Source organism: Mchenga conophoros, linkage group LG4 (assembly GCF_057382185.1).
Source record: "Mchenga conophoros isolate Kocher_MC1m ecotype Shallow Benthic linkage group LG4, M_conophoros_male_GT1.1, whole genome shotgun sequence".
In the NCBI taxonomy this organism is placed as follows: domain Eukaryota; kingdom Metazoa; phylum Chordata; class Actinopteri; order Cichliformes; family Cichlidae; genus Mchenga; species Mchenga conophoros.
This window is the reverse complement of record NC_140529.1, coordinates 27,682,112-27,702,183: the sequence shown is the minus strand read 5'-3', so window position 1 is coordinate 27,702,183 and position 20,072 is coordinate 27,682,112. Positions and strand designations below refer to the sequence as shown.

The 20,072-nt window shown below is 39.4% G+C and overlaps 1 protein-coding gene across 1 annotated transcript; it reads right to left on the bottom strand.

The window, feature by feature from the left end:
* Positions 1 to 12,974: 12,974 nt before the first annotated feature.
* Positions 12,975 to 18,771, bottom strand: slc25a10a (solute carrier family 25 member 10a). The gene is made up of 11 exons (XM_085272657.1): positions 18,294 to 18,771; positions 17,654 to 17,773; positions 17,447 to 17,561; positions 17,304 to 17,352; positions 15,427 to 15,468; positions 15,280 to 15,323; positions 15,041 to 15,111; positions 13,952 to 14,044; positions 13,794 to 13,871; positions 13,559 to 13,615; positions 12,975 to 13,446 (listed from the first exon to the last, which is right to left on the bottom strand). Exons 1-11 carry the CDS (start codon positions 18,381 to 18,383, stop codon positions 13,345 to 13,347), a joined length of 861 nt encoding a protein of 286 aa, XP_085128783.1. The 5' UTR covers positions 18,384 to 18,771; the 3' UTR covers positions 12,975 to 13,344.
* Positions 18,772 to 20,072: the final 1,301 nt, after the last annotated feature.

Here is a 20,072-nt window from a genome sequence, read left to right as displayed (position 1 = left end):
CCGCGCATGTGCAGATGTTTTCTTCTTCTTCTGTTCGTTTAATGGCAGTTTACTCCCCAGTGTACGAGGATACCGCCACCTGCTGACCGAGCGAATAAACCCTATTATAAACTGAATTGTCGTCATTACAAACGTGTGTTAAATCTGATTTAGCGATAGTCGAGTGTGTTTATGCTTGTCCGTGAGGAGAGGATTGTTGGAATAGTGATGATGATGTGCGCTATCACTGTCAATTGTCAGTAAACACTTAATCTGGCTGATGAATCTACACGTGAGATATTACAAAGTCTGCATTATTAACTCTGTAATTAGGCGCCATTCTTCTTATTTTACGGCGCTGTTGCTCAATCGGGGGACGCTTTCTGTTGAGGAGAAAAGCATGAATTTCTTTGCATACGGATTATCCATTGTTTAAATGTCCCGGGCAGTCGAAAAGGAGGCAGAGCTGTTGAGAAATGCTAGGAGCTAACTGGGTATCAATCAATATTGAATGTCGCAATGTTGGCAAAGAGAGGAAGTGACGTAAGATTTGCGCATGCGGGGTACCGATCGGGTTTCCGGTACGGATCGGGTAGTGACACAGGGCAAGCTAGCCAGACAGAAGTTAACCTCTCCTTGCAACATGGGAAATTGAACCTCCCCCACCCTCATTCAGATCTGGCCTTTGGAACTATTTTGGTTTTCATGTGACGTATGACCCTGAAGGTAAGCGAGTCATGGACTAAAGTAAAACAGTATGTTGGAAGTGCCACGCAATGCTCAATTACATGGGTGGGAGCTAGTGTGTTAGCGCAGTTAGCTCGTTAATGTGTTGGCCGTCCAGCCCCATGCACGGGCGATCCGCGGTAGCTCGTTAACGGAGATTTGTCGTGTTGTGGCGTTAACGTCATTTCAACGAGATTAACGCTGACAGCACTAGTGGGAACACAACGAATATGACTGCACATTTATGCCGACAAACAACAAGCACGCATGCTACAAACTTTACCCGAGTCATTTAGACAGCCGTTAGCACAGGATTCTCCTTATATGTTTAATATGCTGCTGAGAATATAGCCCAGAAGAAGTATAGCTTTTATTTTGGAAAGAGCCATTTCTCTGTAATAAACTCTCTTTTCCAAAGATGAGTGATTCCTCAATCAGATACAGGGCTCGCAAAATCGCTAGCCCGACGTCCCGGGACTAGCGATTTTTCCAGTCGGGCTACCAAAATCTATCTCTGCCCTGCCCGTCGGCCTATCATAGGAAGGAAAAATATATGTCAATGCTTTTGCATTCTTTCGGAAATGTAGCTGGGTAATTACATCATTGGCATCGGTCAGCAGGTGTGAATGTGATAGGCTAAGGACTTCTTTCCGCCTGTGTTGTGATAGACTGGTGATTCACCCAAGGTGTACTCTCCCTTTTGCGCATTGTACACACCCACCGGCCCAATGCATACCTGAATTGGATAAGGGGATAAGAAAATGAATAAATGACTGATAAAGTCCCCTTTGAATGAAACCCTAAAATGATGAGAATAAAACCAAGCTCGCATCAGACTTCAACTGACAGCCCATTTTTTTAAGTTGTTAAGCAGTTGTTTTAATTTAAAGATTGAGGACAATCCAGGAGGTGTAGAGAGACACACAGAGAGAGCAAGATAGGAAAAATATAATTTAAAACTCTATTTAGTGCAAGTTCTGGCTTATGACCTGCCCTAACTGACTAAAATTTCTCAAATAGACCATTGCAATATACAAAGCAACTGATTCTCACTGTGTTATTTCTGCCCTAAAAAGTTAAAGTGAGATTTAACTTGAATGCTGGCTACAGAGTTTGAGCTAATGGGTTACCACAGAAACAATGCTTTAGTCACTAATGGATGCAAAATAATGCCACACTTGAATTATCTGTCACCTGTGCATGGCTTGTTGGAGCTCACTTTGTCTGCAACCTTATGACCTGTCACTCTTTGGGCAGAAAAAATTCATTTTCCCATTGATGACAGCTGGATCTGCTAATGACTAACATCCGCCTCCCTCAGGATTGCTTCTTTATCAGAGGCCAAAGTGTGAGCAAAACAATATTCCACTAACTCTGGTCTTCCGCTGTTTAATAGAGGACCCATATTAGGTTTGTAATGTAGTTTGTACCCAAAAGAACATTTTGGCTATAATGCCAGGTGTTATTTCTATCATCTGGAATATGCACTTATAGGCGAATTTTAAATCAAGTTGATTTGACCACGGGGAAAAACATAGACGGAAAGGAAATGAAAGCAACTGTTTCATAACATGGTGACAAAACAATATCTGACTGTTCTTATGTGCTAAGAACTGTCCTCCGGCAAATTCATGCAAAACATAGAACTTTGTCAGAAACAGGAAAACACTGGGGAAAGAGACTTGTTTTAGAAATCAATTTGAATAAAAGTCAGACCAGTTTAGCGTGAACAGGGCTCAAGTGAAGGCAAAACTGCTGTGCTTATTTTCATTTAACCCGTACCATGTCTCACAGAGATACGTTAGTCTTTTTTAGAGAAATAGAAACAGGAACCCAAAAATAAATAAGCTGCTTATGTTTAACACATTGTGAATTATATATGTAGGGGATGTTACTGAATTATAGAGTTTTTGATGCTGTGCCATGCTCCAGTAAAAGTGGAATGATTGCTCAAAAGGAAAATTTGGGAATTGTCTCATCTACATTACTTAAAATATCAATTGTGTTTGGTTAGAAGTGCAAATTCCTTCTGCAGACAAGCAATAAAGCGGAGTGTTTTACATACTATGGGCAGGTGTGCTATAAAATTTAGATTATTTCAGTTTAACTATTAAAAAAAAGAAATGAATTATTTGGCTGACTTTTATCTGTAAAGCAATCTTTTGTGGGTTTTTGCATTTAGAGAGACTTGCAACTGGATGTAATAGTCTGAAGATCTTCAAATAAAATATGCTTACACACAAAGAGAATGCAGATTTTAAAGTAACCAAATTTAAAAATTAAGATTCTAACTCTCTTTCCAATTTATTGAATTTCACAATTTAAGCCATTTTTTTACACTGCATGTCAATGACAGATAAGGCCTACTGCAGTATGAAAAATATCAACGTAGGACAGAGTCAGGCTAAAATTAAACACATGTTAGGATTCAGTCACACAGGTCAACAACATCTGCTAACTAAGGAAAAATGTGTTTTGAGTGGTTGGGAGTGGTTGTAAGAGGTCGCTTGTTGTTGACAGGTGAAAATGACTACAAAGGGCTACATGGTGTTACACTGAAACCGTCCTTGCAACTGCTTTGCTCACTAGCAGGTTGCTGTGGTTGGTCCAATAATTTCTATGGAAAATGTCAACATGGCTACAGACACTCACTAACTGCTCACTAAGCAGTGATCCAGTGAAATTGTGAAAATAGTATAATACAAACTAAAAATGATGACTATCAACTAGAGATGGACCGATCCGATATTACGTATCGGTATCGGTCCGATACTGACCTAAATTACTGGATCGGATATCGGAGAAAAAAAAAAATGTTATCCGATCCATTAAATATCACGAAAGCACCTCACAAAACTTGCAACACGCGTAACTCACCTCAGAACGTTAGCACGTCGGAACAGTATGCATCACGTGATAGAGCGGCTGTGGCATTTGTGACCTGTCGGTGGTCTGGATAGCATGTGGAGCTTCGCTAGCAACCCGGCATTTCATCTCCGACAAAGTTATCCCCGAGAGAAGTAAAGCAAGTGTGTAAGTCCATCTCTGAATGTTTGTAAAGCATTCCTGCGTTAAGCTTAACAAGCGACTGCCTCTTCTTGCTGCTACTTCAATCATGAAACTGCTTAATGATCAGCTGATCGGCTTTTCTGTCGCGACTCCGTCTCTCTGGTTTGTTTTTGGCCCACTTTGCACCAGAAAGAGGAAACCAGCGGCTGAACAACAGCAGCACGTTTAAGCTTGATCAGCTGTTGTTAGAATTTATTTAATATTACTTTCTACTCGAGGATCTTTTGTAGCTGACGGCTGGTAACTGTGCAGGGGCGGATCTAGCAAAGTTTAGCCAGGGGGGCCGATAGGGCATTAACAGGGAAAAGGGGGCACAAAGACATACTTTTCTTTCTTATTCTCATTTAAAATGTCTAGCTTTTAATAAATAATTATCTGACACCCAAAGTTTTAATTTGATGTAAAATGAATAGAAGTCAATTACTGTATATAGTAACTATTAAGTCTAATATACCCTAGTAAGCTATAGTACTTTCTCCTTTGGGAAGGTACCATCTGTGCAGTCTGCAATTTTGTTGAAGAAAGATGTTGAATCTATTTAATATTTCTTGAAAAATAATTGATTTCTGTGCATTTTTTTTCACACTGCATCAAATTAAGGTTGATTACGTCGATTAAGCATCATGAGGTGGAGTGTGAGGGGTGGTTCCCTATTTTTTATTTATTTATTTTTGTTGTTCCTGGGAGTTGGAACCCTATTAGTTAGGTTGCTTAATATTTACGCTAAGTACTCTTTAAAATACCAGAATAGGGAGGATGGTGTAGGTTTAAGTTTATTAGATTGATCAGTATTGCTGAACTATGAAATTTTTTTTTTTTTGCATACAGGTATAACAGAATAGCTTTAGTGTAGTTGTTGTTTTAAACTTGAGTATGAACTTATACAAAATGCAGCAAGATATTTTAAAAAAAAACAGTTTTGTTGATTAAAAAACACTATATCGGATTCATATCGGTATCGGCAGATATCCAAATTTATGATATCGGAATCGGTATCGGACATAAAAAAGTGGTATCGTGCCATCTCTACTATCAACCAGCAGCCACTTGCCAACTGGTCAAGGAATATATGTTTCCCTAGCAACCAGAGGTTGGAAGGCTATGACCTTAAGTTGAGCTAACTGGATAATGGACAGGTGGTGAAAATAAGCTTGCTTAGGAGGGAAATGCTTTGTTCCTGCTGCCACCGCAGGAAAAGAGGGCTCTAAGAGCATACAGTAATCAGCTCGCTATGAAGTAAGTAGCCATTGATGCCACCTTTCAGAATCAACACATGAGATTTAAGATCATGCTTCGTTTACCATCAAAAAAAGCTTCCACGTGAACGCCAATTTGTTTCTTAACATTGCTTCAATAAGTAGTGATTATGTGATAAAATTAAACGTCACTGGTTTATATTTGCTCTTACATCAGCTGCACTGAACCGATCACAGATGGATACCAGTATATGACATCTGCAACTAGTTTAAAAACATGACTTCAACGTTGTCTGCATCATTATTCAGTTGACTTTGATTAAGTTTAAAAGCTTAATTGTGTTAAGGAGCAGGAGCTGCTTTCATTTCCTCCCAAAAGTAAAACAAGTGGGAACTTGATTGATTGTATTGATTGGGGTTTCGGGTAAATATCGGGCATATTTCAATTTCAATATATGTAGAAATGAAGATTCTTACGCTAAAGGAAAAACAAAAAAAAAAAGTGTGAGATAGACCTCCTGTGGAGAAACTGCAGATCTAAATGCTTGAACAGTGCTCGCTGTAGCTATCTATGTGAAAGCTAAAGGTAACAGGGTTCATTTTCACGTACTGCTCAGTTATATTGGGCTAATAAGCAATAAGATTACCGTGCTCCAGTAATAGTTTGTGCACGTCCACTGATGTCATTAAGCACTGTGATAAATGAAAAGCTGCAGTCAGTCATTTGGACTGAATAACTTCATACTGTACATATGAAAATGGATTTCTCAAAAAATCAAGCAAACACTATATTGGTCTGACTGAGAATATCACCATTTAATGCTGAAGAACATGTCTGTTATTCCACTTTGGATGTGGGGAGTCTATTTAAAAATGGGACCCCCTCAAGTAAAAAGGCTGACGCGCCTTATTAACATAAAAGTTTTCTGAAAACAAAAACAAGAAATTCTGCATAGCTGTTTATCTCTGCTGCCTCAGACTAATGGGCTGTTTTTTCTGCTCTGATTTGAGCTGTTTCAGTGAGAACACAACCTGCTGCTTTTCATCATTATCTTTATTACATGTCACTGCCTCTTTTTTGGCGTCTTTTTTTCTGCCATTAACTGTAAAAAAAAAAAAATCATCTTCACAAGTAGACATACACAAATTAAGCTGGGGTACATAGCTTACAAAAACTTTTGTTTTTACGTGGGATGAAATCTGGCTTTACATACAGTGGGGCAAAAAAATATTTAGTCAGCCACCGATTGTGCAAGTTCCCCCACCTAAAATGATGACAGAGGTCAGTAATTTGCACCAGAGGTACACTTCAACTGTGAGAGACAGAATGTGAAAAAAAAAATCCATGAATTCACATGGTAGGATTTGTAAAGAATTTATTCGTAAATCAGGGTGGAAAATAAGTATTTGGTCAATAACAAAAATACAACTCAATACTTTGTAACATAACCTTTGTTGGCAATAACAGAGGTCAAACGTTTACTATAGGTCTTTACCAGGTTTGCACACACAGTAGCTGGTATTTTGGCCCATTCCTCCATGCAGATCTTCTCGAGAGCAGTGATGTTTTGGGGCTGTCGCCGAGCAACACTGACTTTCAACTCCCGCCACAGATTTTCTATGGGGTTGAGGTCTGGAGACTGGCTAGGCCACTCCAGGACTTTCAAATGCTTCTTACGGAGCCACTCCTTTGTTGCCCGGGCGGTGTGTTTTGGATCATTGTCATGTTGGAAGACCCAGCCTCGTTTCATCTTCAAAGTTCTCACTGATGGAAGGAGGTTTTGGCTCAAAATCTCACGATACATGGCCACATTCATTCTGTCCTTAACACGGATCAGTCGTCCTGTCCCCTTGGCAGAAAAACAGCCACATAGCATGATGTTTCCACCCCCATGCTTCACAGTAGGTATGGTGTTCTTGGGATGCAACTCAGTATTCTTCTTCCTCCAAACACGACGAGTTGAGTTTATACCAAAAAGTTCTACTTTGGTTTCATCTGACCACATGACATTCTCCCAATCCTCTGCTGTATCATCCATGTGCTCTCTGGCAAACTTCAGACGGGCCTGGACATGCACTGGCTTCAGCAGCGGAACACGTCTGGCACTGCGGGATTTGATTCCCTGCCGTTGTAGTGTGTTACTGATGGTGACCTTTGTTACTTTGGTCCCAGCTCTCTGCAGGTCATTCACCAGGTCCCCCCGTGTGGTTCTGGGATCTTTGCTCACCGTTCTCATGATCATTTTGACCCCACGGGATGAGATCTTGCGTGGAGCCCCAGATCGAGGGAGATTATCAGTGGTCTTGTATGTCTTCCATTTTCTGATGATTGCTCCCACAGTTGATTTTTTCACACCAAGCTGCTTGCCTATTGTAGATTCACTCTTCCCAGTCTGGTGCAGGTCTACAATACTTTTCCTGGTGTCCTTCGAAAGCTCTTTGGTCTTGGCCATGGCGGAGTTTGGAGTCTGACTGTTTGAGGCTGTGGACAGGTGTCTTTTATACAGATGATGAGTTCAAACAGGTGCCATTCATACAGGTAACGAGTGGGGGACAGAAAAGCTTCTTACAGAAGACGTTACAGGTCTGTGAGAGCCAGAGATTTTCCTTGTTTGAGGTGACCAAATACTTATTTTCCACCCTCATTTACGAATAAATTCTTTACAAATCCTACCATGTGAATTCATGGATTTTTTTTTTTCACATTCTCTCTCACAGTTGAAGTGTACCTCTGGTGCAAATTACTGACCTCTGTCATCATTTTAAGTGGGGGAACTTGCACAATCGGTGGCTGACTAAATACTTTCTTGCCCCACTGTATATAATTGCCAAGTAAACAAGTCTGTGTAATGTTTTGCTTGCTTGCCACCTTCTTTTACAATTCACTGATTCTCTGGCCTGCCAGTCACTTTGCTCCTTATATAAGGTTTTTGGTGATTTTCTCCGCCCTGGCTTTCGCTCCTGTTTATGTGAATATCTCTCTTCTGGCTGCAAAGGGCTGCCGGCCGGAGCAGAGAGGGGAGGCATGCAGGCTTAGAGCCACAGTCAGACCTCAAGTGAAAAGCCTGGCTCCCACACTCCATCCCACAAACTTTTCCATAATGTGAAACCATCGCTCATTCTCTCAACTCTGTCGTCATTCCAAACCGAGGAGATCAGCGCTGTTACCACCCAGTATGATACTGGCAGCAAATGAGCTTTAAGAAAGGAAGAAAGGCAGATCACTATTGTCGAATGAAAACCAGGGAAGTGTAATTTTGGTTATTTTTCTATTTAAATATAATTTTGCAGATTTATGGCCCCTCTGTTGCCCACATTGAGTGTCATGAAGCCCAGTTGAGAGTGGTTTTGAAGCACCTTCAGCTTTCAGCACTACCTGCTGTGGCCAGCCAGGCATGGCACAGGTGGTGCCGTGACCCAGTCCAACGCAAGCTGGCAGAAATCCCTCAGACGTAGACAGTGTAGGAAAAATCATCTCCAGCCAACAACGCAGGGTTGATAAGAGAAGGATTCATTAAGGAAATGCACCAAACTTTGACTCTGGGAGGGGCAGTGAGAGGGGATCTAAGTTCTGGTATCATTTTTAAATTATAGTGATAATAGTAACAGATTAGCCACTTGAAAGTGACCTTAAAATTTTCCAAAAACTAAATCCATGATTTCAGACAGAGGTAGACAAAAGCAGTGTTACAATTTCTGGCTGGTGACGATCAGTTTTGCCAGGCGAAATGACAACTTTTCATCAGCTTTAAAACTTCTAATAAAGAATCAGTTGTAACTCTAAAAGTTGGAAATATGCTAACCATCATTTTTACTGCCGATTTTAAATTGTCATTGCTTAAACAAGCATTAAATAGGTCCATTTGATGGCTGTGTGTTGAAAAAAAAGATGAATTTAGATAATAATGTCTAAAGAATGGTAAGGACAAAAATTTTAGTCAATCTGACTCATTCCTCTTTACCTCTTAATTTTAATGGAACAAGCAAGATGTGTGCTTTTATTAACAAGCTTAGTAATTAACGTTCACTGAATGAACAGCTCCTTTTGTGCTGGACTGAAATCCTAATCTTGCTGATATTAGTCTGCACCGTGATTTAAAATCTCATCCTTTTTTCCAATCCAGTCCAGAAGCTGCTGCTGTATACTACAAAGAACCAGGGGTCCAGATGAAAATATTGGATTTAACCCTGTCATCTTGCATTTGTATTTTGGAGAAGAAAATTAACAGAGTGTAACATTTTTGTACGTATAGGTTTGCTTTTCTCTTATGTCTGCAGTCACACTGCTTAAAAAACATGCTGCGAAATCTAAAGTTTCACAGGCTTGGTGTTTTTCAGCTGCTAAGCTGTTTGGATGATCACTTTGGTAATTGGCAGGTCTTCCCACCTTCACCCTCACTGAAGTCTAACACTGTTGCTTGCACTGACTGAGCTGACCAGCCTGTGGAAAAACAGAGATCGCCCATGAGAGGAAGAATCTGACATTTGAAGCAGCTGGCAGCAGAGTGCAGAGAAGAAGAACAGAGGACTGTCAACTACCTTGTGAGAGTCCAGGAAAGCTGAGGAAAACTCTGATGGATCAGTAAGATGAAAGGAGGGAAGAAACTAGAAAAGAAGGGATTTCCACAGCTGGCAGTGAGATGAAATGTAAAAGCGCTTTTTTTGGTTTCTTAGATGTTAAAAGACTGTTGAACTGTGACAGTGCAGCTGGTCCAGGCTTAACAGCGGAGGTATAACAAACTGCAAAGCTCATACGCTTCGGACTAACCGGCCTACTTGGCCATACCCAGTGCATTTAATTTAAATTTCATGCTGTTTAAAGAGTGCAGCCAGACACTTTAATTCAATTCAGTTTTATTTATATAGCGCCAATTCACGACAACAGTTGCCTCAAGGCGCTTTGCACATTATTCCATGCAAATGTCCACTTCAAATTTAATCAAGGCCACATATGAATTACTTGGATGTTTGCTATCCCTCTGGATCTTATCACACACAAAAATGTAATGCAATTAAATTAATCTTTATTGCATTAAATTGTTAACAGCTGCATGCCAGCACTGTGGGGTATGGATATATTGAACCAGAGCTGACATGAGAGACATGAAATCATGCCCGGTTTTAACATGCTTGTTGATTTTATTTTTTTTCAACAAATGTTGTGATCCAGAAATGTTTTAAACACGAATAATCTCAACTTACTTTTAGTATGATAATAATAATAAACAATTACAGAGAATGAGGTCAGGTCAGTGTTTTCCTTTAAAGGCTGCAGAAGAGTTTTGCAATTTGTCAGCATCTTAAAGACATAACAGCCTGAAACTTTGACTCACACGTGACAACTTCTGAGACTGACATCTGGAAAAAAAAAAGTGAAATTAAACATGAAATATAACTATCAAGGTTGTATAGTTTGATTTGGGGTTTTTTGCGTGGATGCTAACTGAACATTAACTGAAACCTTCTTAATGCTGTTTTGGAAAAGACTTAAACCCTTGTCTGTGCCCTTACTTTACTTATATCTGCACAAGCCCAGTTTCTCAGTGTGAAGAAAAGATTATTATTTCAACAAACTGGCCAATGAGAAATAATAAAATATAAAAATGTATATTTTTAAAAAGCCTGTTTGTTCATATATACAGTGAGCATCCTGTTGGGTAAAAATCAAAGATGAAAATGGCTTCTCCTCGTGTTGAGATATGAACCCGCAACATCTGGTATAACAATTCACCTCACTGTAAAATCTCAAATTCTGTTTCTGTTGTCAGAACCGTTCCAAAACATTCAGTCTGTCAGTTCTCAGCTTCAAACCAGACTTTGACATCTCTTCCTCGTCCGCATCCAGAAACAAAGGTAAACGGAGAAAGATGAGAAAGCGATATGTGTTTCTGTCCGTGTGTGCGTGTGCATCATCATCGCCATCATTAGCTGCATCCCCGGTGGATGTCTTCGGGCGCAGCGGTCAGTCTCTACCAGCGATAGAGTGCCTGATAAAGAGAAAACATCAAGCACAAACCGCCGTCTGAGGCTTCAGAGTGATGAAGGGCAGAAAATGGCACAAAAAATAAATAATTTCTAAATGAATCAGTTTATAAAAATAATACAAGTGTAATAAATCAGAGCATTCAATTAAATTAAAAATGTGACAGAAATAGATCATTTTTTTATCAATATGCTTCCCTATTTATTTATATTTAATTTTCCACTTTTTTTGCCCCATAACAGCTGAGAGAAGAGGAAGAAGACAGGTGGATGAATGGATAATCGATTGATTGGCTTTATTAATCTCTTTGAATTTTATATTTAGCATTTTTCTTAATGCAAATCAATCCGGAGGCTCAACATCCAAGAGAAATGCTTGCTTCTAGAGACCTGAGGCAGCTGGCTAAGCTATCTATCTAAAACTTATACAACTGCTCAGTACTGTTTGCAAGCAAATAAATTAATACTGAAATACATTCATACATTAATATTATAAAAGAAAAAAGTGTTCTATTTTATAAATTAACACCTACACTTCTTTTTAATAATTTTTTATTTTAACTGACTCTTTCATACACAGCAAAGTAAATCTGGATATACACTAAAAAAGGAAGCAGATGTACTCTTCTTATGCAGTGCATTATCTATCATTACTGACCTATGTCATCAAGCTGCTCTTTCGTCAAGCACCATGACAACCGCACATAATAACCGGCTCACCATTAGATGACTTTTTGCACAGGTTTCACGGGGTCGTGTAACCTGTGCAGCAGTTAGGAATAAGCAAGTTGAAACTTAACCTTTAACCGCAAAAAATAAATAAATAAAAGTTTCATCAAAAAGAGCTGATTTCACTTACGCATTAATCTCTTGGTGATATCAGTGACTTAGCGGGCTGGACTTCTTAAGGAAAGTTTATCTGATTTTTGTTTGACTATACATCATGGAAAAGGCATCAAGCGTGGAGCTGTTGGATCCCGAAGACAAGAATCATCACTCAAATTCTGACACTGATACAGGCAGTGAGTAAACCATAGGACATGGAAAAGATATCAGTTCGTCTTGTAAAGCTGAGCATGATGGATTGTGCATCGCTGTACAATATAATGCTCAGGAAAATAATACCTGGAACGATATTAAATAACATGAACCCACAAACCCACATACAGCTGCTGAACCATGGCACACAACTTTTTTTTTCTCTCTGTCTTTTTTTTAAGCAAAAATTTTGTCTTTGTCTTCACACGAATCTGCCGGCCTCCTGTTTTAAAAAGCTGCTGAGTGTCTAATGAAAGCACGGTCATAATGAATTCAAGTGAATCTAATTGTCTAAGAGGTTAAGTGTTCCTTTTTAAAAGAGGCCTGACAGGATGTCTGATGTGTCCAGCAATAACTGCACTCATGCAGTGAGAGAAGTAAATAAAGAGACAAATTACTGACAAGGGAGTGTCTCACAAGCTTGTTTTCACAATTGAATCAGCCTTGTTTTCTTTTCCATAAAGCCCATCATTTATTTTCTCACTATATTCTCAATCCTGACTAATGAAAATGAGAAAAAGTAACGCTTCTGCCACAGATTTCCTTTCTAATCATTTTCTCCAACAAAACTATGGATCCAAGGGGCCTCTTCCATCAGCTGACATAGCACAAGAGGCAGGGTCCAGTCCATCACAGGCGCTCACAATGTAGAATCACCAATTAACCTAGCATGCCTGTTTTTGCACTGTGGCAGGAAATCAGTGGCAGAATAGGGAAAAACATGCAAACTCTGCACAGGCAGTGGAGAAAGTGCTAACCACTGCACTACTGTCCCGCCCTCACATTCCTTCCATAATATGAAAATAAACAGTCTTGTCTTGAACCAAATCCTTGGACAATCTGCATAATTACAAATACACTTTATATAAATATATTGGCAGGCTGTTTTTCAGTGTAACACTGTCCCCCAGAGGGCACTGGAGGTTTTGTAGCATGAAGATTCATTTGTCAGGTTCAGGATATTCATTCAAGAGACAGTTTTGAATTTAATGGAAATCCATTTATTACTTTATTAGCCTTATATAACCTTAGGTGATATTTATAGTTGCACAGTTCATGACAAGTGAAGTAGCACAGTGGTGAATGTAAATAATTTAAACCGTCTCCATTTTTAAGAAACACCACGTTTCGTCACCACGTTTTTGTCTGGAGCTTTGGGTGTTATTACACAAGTTGTTTTGATTATGTGTTATGGATGTAAAAACGTAGCATGAAGATTCTCTTTCCGTCTCGGACTTTTGAGGGTTCCACTCAACCCCAGCTCAGTTTGTCGAGATCAACCTGTGCAGCATGGAGGGCCACTAAAATCCTGAAGGAATAGCCGTGGTCGTAGGAAAACTATCTTATGGCACCCTCAGGTAATGACCATCTCACCAAAATGCTGCTTCAGCTGCTCGAGGAAAATGAAGGTTAAGACTGTGTGAGGGATGAGGCGGATAGCTGCAGGAACAAGACCCTGGACACAAATCAAAGCACTATTTCAGTGTCTTAATACTCTGTAGGTTACTACAGCACATAATTAGAAAGAGCTGTATAAAACATCATGTCTGCGTGAATGTGACATCCACCTTGTAGAACGCATTCGGCCCCAGCTTTGCTGTTTCTGTTAAGCAGTGAGACACACTCTGCAACAAGGAGACAAAACACACAAGAGACATGCCAAGCTGTGTCATTTTCCCCATAACCAATGAATAAAACATACATAACATCAGAGTGATGAGGGCGGGAGAACTCAGAGACCTAAATAAGCCAAACTCTCCTGCAAAACCAGATAACAGGAAAAGTCATTTTAAAGACACTCACCCCATACTGAACTTCTGAATTCATTAATCTTGTTTTAACAACATCCAGTGGTTGACAGAGGATTGTAGCAGAGCCACCCTGCGCAAGAACAGAGGGCTTATTTCAGAAAATCATGTGATGTTTGTCTTGCTATGCTATGACAGACGTGAGTCACTTACTGCAAACACACTCGCCAGGAAGTGAGTGAAGATGTTGTCAGTCAAGTAACCAGTAGCCAGAACCAACTCTTTGGACTGGTCGTAGCAGGCGAGCTGCAGGAGCAAAACACACATGTGCTGCGTAAGTTGGCTCGCATTTATGGCTTTCTGTTTTGTTTCTTTATTTTTTAAAGAAGTGTATAATTTCCAAGAAAATACTTAAAAAAAATATCAGTGAAATAGACCTAAAACCCAAAATGTAGTTTTGGTTTAAATGCTGCAGGCTAATCTGTGTCCTTCCTGCCACAGAACAAGAGCAAACTACACAGTGGATATACAGTTGTGGTCAGAAGTTCGTGGGTACTCAACATGGGCATAAATGTCATGGTGATTTAGGGCCTTTAATGATTTCTTTGAAGTTTTCTTTCTCCAGGGTGGAATGATTGTGCATAGATCTTTAAAGACATTAAAAAACAAGAATTGGATGCACAAGTTTTAATTTATTAGGATTTCCTCCAATCCATGCAGGGTCAAAAGTATACACACAGGCTCAAACATTTACATACGCTCACTTAAATCTTAATAAGTGACGCTGAAGGCCCTACAATGTTTTTACTAACTTAACAACACCAAGGCCTGTTAACATCTCGTTAGTGATCATGATTGTCTCCAACTGGTAGTTTCTCTTTGCCAGAGAAAAAGGAATTTCTTTGACAGCACTTACTGGTCTGAGCAGTATTCAGAATTTTGGCATTTTGCATGATAATTACATGCAGTATAACTTTTAGGATTATACTGACTGATTTTAAAATTTAAAAAATACCAACATTTAAATGTATAGATTTTTTTAATTGAACTTTATGCGTAGCCTCTAAAATATATTTCCCTACATAACAAGCTAAGAAAAACTGAATAAACACAGTTTAATCAGCTGACTATCTGCATATTTAGCCATTACAGATTTATTTATGGCAATAATTGTTGGGCATAAAAATTATAACATTAAGGCCATTATGGTTCTGTCTTACAGTTTGCTGTTACTGCTCAAAAATTCACAGTTTCACTATATTTGCAGTCACTGTTGTCTTGTAGGGCAGTTTATGACTTTACCTGTCCAACAGACACCAGTGCACCTCTCGAAGAAGCCATTGAAGCACCAGAAAACAGTTTCCTCAGCCCCTCTAAAAAGCACATTTCAGAAGGATGAACATTGTAAAGAAATCTTTAGTCAGTATTTGTTCTCTTGAGTTTAAGGATTGTGGATTTTAAACTTGTGACAGAACATACAAAGGAAATAAAAATAAAGCTTTAATGGTACGTTTAATGGTAGAAGCTTTTATGGACTTTACCTTCCTTACAGACACGTAAGAGCCCATCAAACACATGAGCATAACTGTAAAAAGGGAAAAAACTATCTTACAATATGGTTATTTGGAAAGAACTATAATTGTCTGTAATTATGATTCAGGATGTATTCCCATTTTTCGTGCACTTACTTTCTTCTGAACTCTGCTGCCATCTTGACGTCATTCTGCATTCTGTAAAGATGAGAGATTTCAAAGCCGGTTGTCTGTCAGCACGTGCAGCCTTAACACTGATTGTCTTGCTTCTGCACTCTGGGAAAATTGACCATCTAAAATTGGAAGGCTTTTATGCCACCACAACTTTTTTTCTTGTGTAGTTTGTACTTTCCCCAGCTATCTTCCTTTCACTTCACAACATTTCTACAGGTACCTACTTTGGATGTTATGTTAGAAACCCCTTAACCCCTTAACTTGTGTTTAGAAATATATATACACTCACAGACACTTTGTTAGATAGTACCACGTTTGACCCCTTTTGCATTCAGAACTGCCTTCATGGCATTGACAAGATAGCACCATGTCAGTTGCTGCAGATTTGTCAGTTGCACATCTATGATCTGCATCTCCTGTTCCACCACATCCCAAATGAGCCCTGGAGGCCTTTTTGATACAGTGCGTGCTGGACATGTTCAGCAACAATATTCAGGCTGCCTGTGGCATTTAAATGATGCTCAGCTGGTAATAGGGATCCCAACGTTTGCACCACAAGCAGCAGCATGATGATACCAGGATGAATCAATGTTTTCCTGTTGTTTATGACAAATTCTGACCCTACTATCCAAATGTCAAAGCGGAAAAAGTCATCAGACCAGACATTTTTCCAACCTTCTGTTGCCCATTTTTTTTCTTTTATTTATTTTCAATTTTCATAACAATCAAAACACAAAATAGCATACACTGGACATGGTTACATCTGTGCAATCAGTAAGGAGAAATACAAAGACAGAAAAGTATCCAAGTACTAAGAACAAAATAAATAAGGGGTTGTGTAAAACTTAGCAGACGCACAAAAGAGAAAGGGCAACTGTCTGTTAGATTCTGTCCTTTGTTTTCTCTGCAACCTCAATCCACTCTTGCTGAAACTTTCCTTGACAGTTATTATTCCTTACCATCAGTGATTCACAGGAAGCAGTGTCTTTAACCATTCTATGAACTCTGGTTTAGTGTGGCTCCTCCAAAGGCAAAGAATAACCTAAGAAGCACAGGGTAAAACAGCCCAAGCTCCCAGTCGGCACAACTGAGGCAACTCTGGTAAAGGCCTATGTAGCGACTATCCAATACAATGAATTACTTGAAGATCAACAGTCCCTGAAATACTCCGACTAGCCTATCTGGCAGCAACAACCATACCACCTTCAAAGTCGCTTCTGTCACCATTCTTCCTCATTTTGATGTTCTCTTTGAACTTCAGCAGGTCATCTTGATCACGTCTACATGTCTAAATGCACTGAGTTCCTCTCATGTAATTGGCTGATGAGATATTTGTGATGAGCAGTTGGACAGGTGTACCTAATGAAGTGATCCGTGTTCGTGTATCCTTTGTTACTTTTTGGTATTTTTCTTTTTCTATTATTGTTTGTTTTTTGGTCATCAAGCACTCGCACAAAAGTACGGTGGACAGAAACCGCAAAACCCCAAAAGTTATAAACAACATTTTTAAAATGCTCAAGATAATAAAACGGCCACTTAAATGGACCAGAACAAACTAAAAATAAATGTAGGCTTTTATTAGTAATATGTTTCATGATTCAGTTTCAATTTAATCTCCATTTAAATGTATATTAAATATTCATAGAATTATTATAACTATTAAAGCATTTTGACAACAAAATGAATCACTTTTATCTCACGGCTGGAATGACAGCAAATTTAGACCTTAAACAGCAATGTAGTGGATGCACTGAACTATAAAATATAAACTATGACTTTTATGTGGTGAACCACAAAAATACATTCGATTCTACATGTGAAGTGCAAACAGATACAAAGACATAAACACTGTATCTCACCTTACATTCACCAGGTCAGTTGGGGTCCCAATGAAACCACCTGTAAAACCTGATGAAGGAAAAACAACATCTTTAAATGCAATTTTAAGTATAAAATGAAACAACATCTTTAAATAAAATGTAAGCTATTTTCCACCATTTACCTCCAAAGGCACCCAGGAGGACTTTCTGGTGGAAAGGCATAGGACCTTTATTTTTTCTCTTCATCTTATCCCTGACGGTCTCGTAAATGGCAAATCGTGACAAAGAATATGTCATCTGGACAAATGAATAAATAAAAACAGCTATGTCAAAGAGAGGAAGAGTGTGCGGCTGGTAAAGGTTTTATGGAAATGAGTGTTGTTTTTGACCTGCCGGCAGAGGGAAGCAGTGAGCCCGCTGTAGAGAGCCAGAAAACCCTCTCTTCTCACTACGTTAAGAGTCATCCCAATCATCCTCATCCTCACTTCCTGCTGTGTTTGCAAGTGGACCTGGAAGCAACCATAAGGAAGCAGCACTAAGAGTCAGTGGCACTTTTAGTGAGAATTGGCCTTAGATATATGTAAGGTTCCTGTCTTTAAAACCGTTAATATCTAGTCTGAAAATATATCTCACGCTCTAATATTACCAGCACCATTCAGTCCGCATCCTAAATTAAAGAAAACCAATGCAATAAGTGGATAATAGCTGCAAGAAATAAAAAACTGTGCCACTAAACATACACTACAAATGTTACTATCATTTAAAGCACCTTAAGGAATCAAAGCAAGCCTAATGATTGCCAATATAAAGGCAATTTGGCTGCATAATAGCCAAGTGAAATTCTAAGAAACTGCTAAAATGAATATTGCTACAACACATTATTCCAAATTTTATCATCAGCAAGTAAATAGAAAACCAAAATAGCCAAAATAGACACATAGTGAGGCCTATCTGGATCTATTTTGTCTCTGCCGAATGGAAGGATTGTGCTCTGGTGTTAATTCAAATTCGATAAGCTCTATAATTTACCTTTATCAAATCCAGTGGATGGGTTACACAGGCTGCTGCACTGGACGAGACCCCACCAAAATACCAACGAGAGACACGGTTCTCCTGCATGCTGTCAGTGAGGCAAACTCTAGAGGGGGAAAAAACCAAAGGGTCGACTTCTCAGAGGCTCAAAGGACAACTTTGCCCGAGGGTGCTCCTTTCATCGTTTTTCCCCTCAGCACTTCTGGTGATGCGTGGCCACAATTCATCTTAAAAGTCGACGGGAGTCATCTCAATGTAAATCTGTATTTTTGTTTCTTTTGAAGCAGTGGACAGACAAATATAATGAGTGTCCCTCTGTACTTACTCCATGTTTGTGTGCCAAGAAGAAGAGGGGTGCAGCTGGTTCATGGGAGAAAGTGTACGTGACCAATATAAAAATAGTAAGCGGGCTTGACCGCTGCTGTAGTTTTGAAATTGTGGCCGACACACTGACATGGAGCAAAGGTCTCGAAGTTTAAACAAATATTTGTCAAGGATAGATTTGTCTAATTATAGCATTCAGACTTCAGGTCATAAGCACAAAAGGTTACAAGGTTACAACATTTTGAACAATGGGTCAGTGATGCACAGCAACATTATTTATTATTTTTATACTTTTCTGAAAGTTTCTACAGCTAATGCAACCGTCTGGGTTGTTGAACATGACATGATTTTAAATGAGTGCTATGAATGACCAGCCTGGCACAGCAGCACTTGGGCTGACTCAGAGGGGGGGCACTCATGACAGATGATACAAACAGCAACTGGATACCCACTCCAAGTTGGAGCAAAGGTAAGATGTGAGCAGACACAGGCAGGAATGGGTAATGACAGCTAGCAATAGTCAGAACTGAGATTTAGGTTTCTGTCTAATGCTTTAACATGAGTTGTTGTTGCTGGGCCTCTTTTAGGGAGCTGTTTGATCAGATTGGGGGTGGTTGCAATTTGGCCTACCGTCTGTGAAATAAATGAGATGGGCAAAACGATAACTGCAAGGTCCAGAATAAAAATGAAGTTGAATGAACAACAGGCTTAACCTTCATGGTTGATAGGATTTATTGCAGGCCTGCTCCATTATTTTCTGCTGGCTGTAGCTACACCGGTTGAGATTGCAATCAAGTCAGACTGCAGACATTAATCTACTGCACATGAATCCAAATCTTTAAGGGTACACTGAGATTAAATAACAAGAACCAACTAGGAGTTAGGTCTATATGGATGTTATATTGCATTGATGCTGGATGTCTGCAGTTGGTGGACCGTAGGCTGACCTCAGTCACTTGAAGTGTAGGAGAGTGATATGCTGCTGCCCTCTGCTTTATGCTAAATTGCTGCATTAAATTGCATACAGCTGGATTTTGTTTTTATCATAAAGTGAGTTAAAATGAAACCTGCGACTGATTTGATGTGGTGACTTCCTTCAGCAGTCCAGGCCAGGCTTGCAATGCTATGACCCAGCCAGAAGCCATCATCACTAACACAGCAAAGTATCATTTTCATTCTCCAGGACAATTTTCTACGACTCTCATCAGGACTAAAGGGTTTTCCCTCCTCACTGTAGGAAAACTGGATGACAAGCCATTTCTTTCACATGTTCTTCACAGAGTTTTTAATCACTTATGTTGCGTTGCTCTTTCTCATGTTTCATCTGTACACATCTGTCTTCATTCTTCCTGCTCTCCATCTGTGCTTTGCATTTGTTCTTGTGACAGATGTAAAAACAGACTGTATTCTCTCTAAGATTTAGATGTGTCACGATAGATTAAGTCCGAGTGT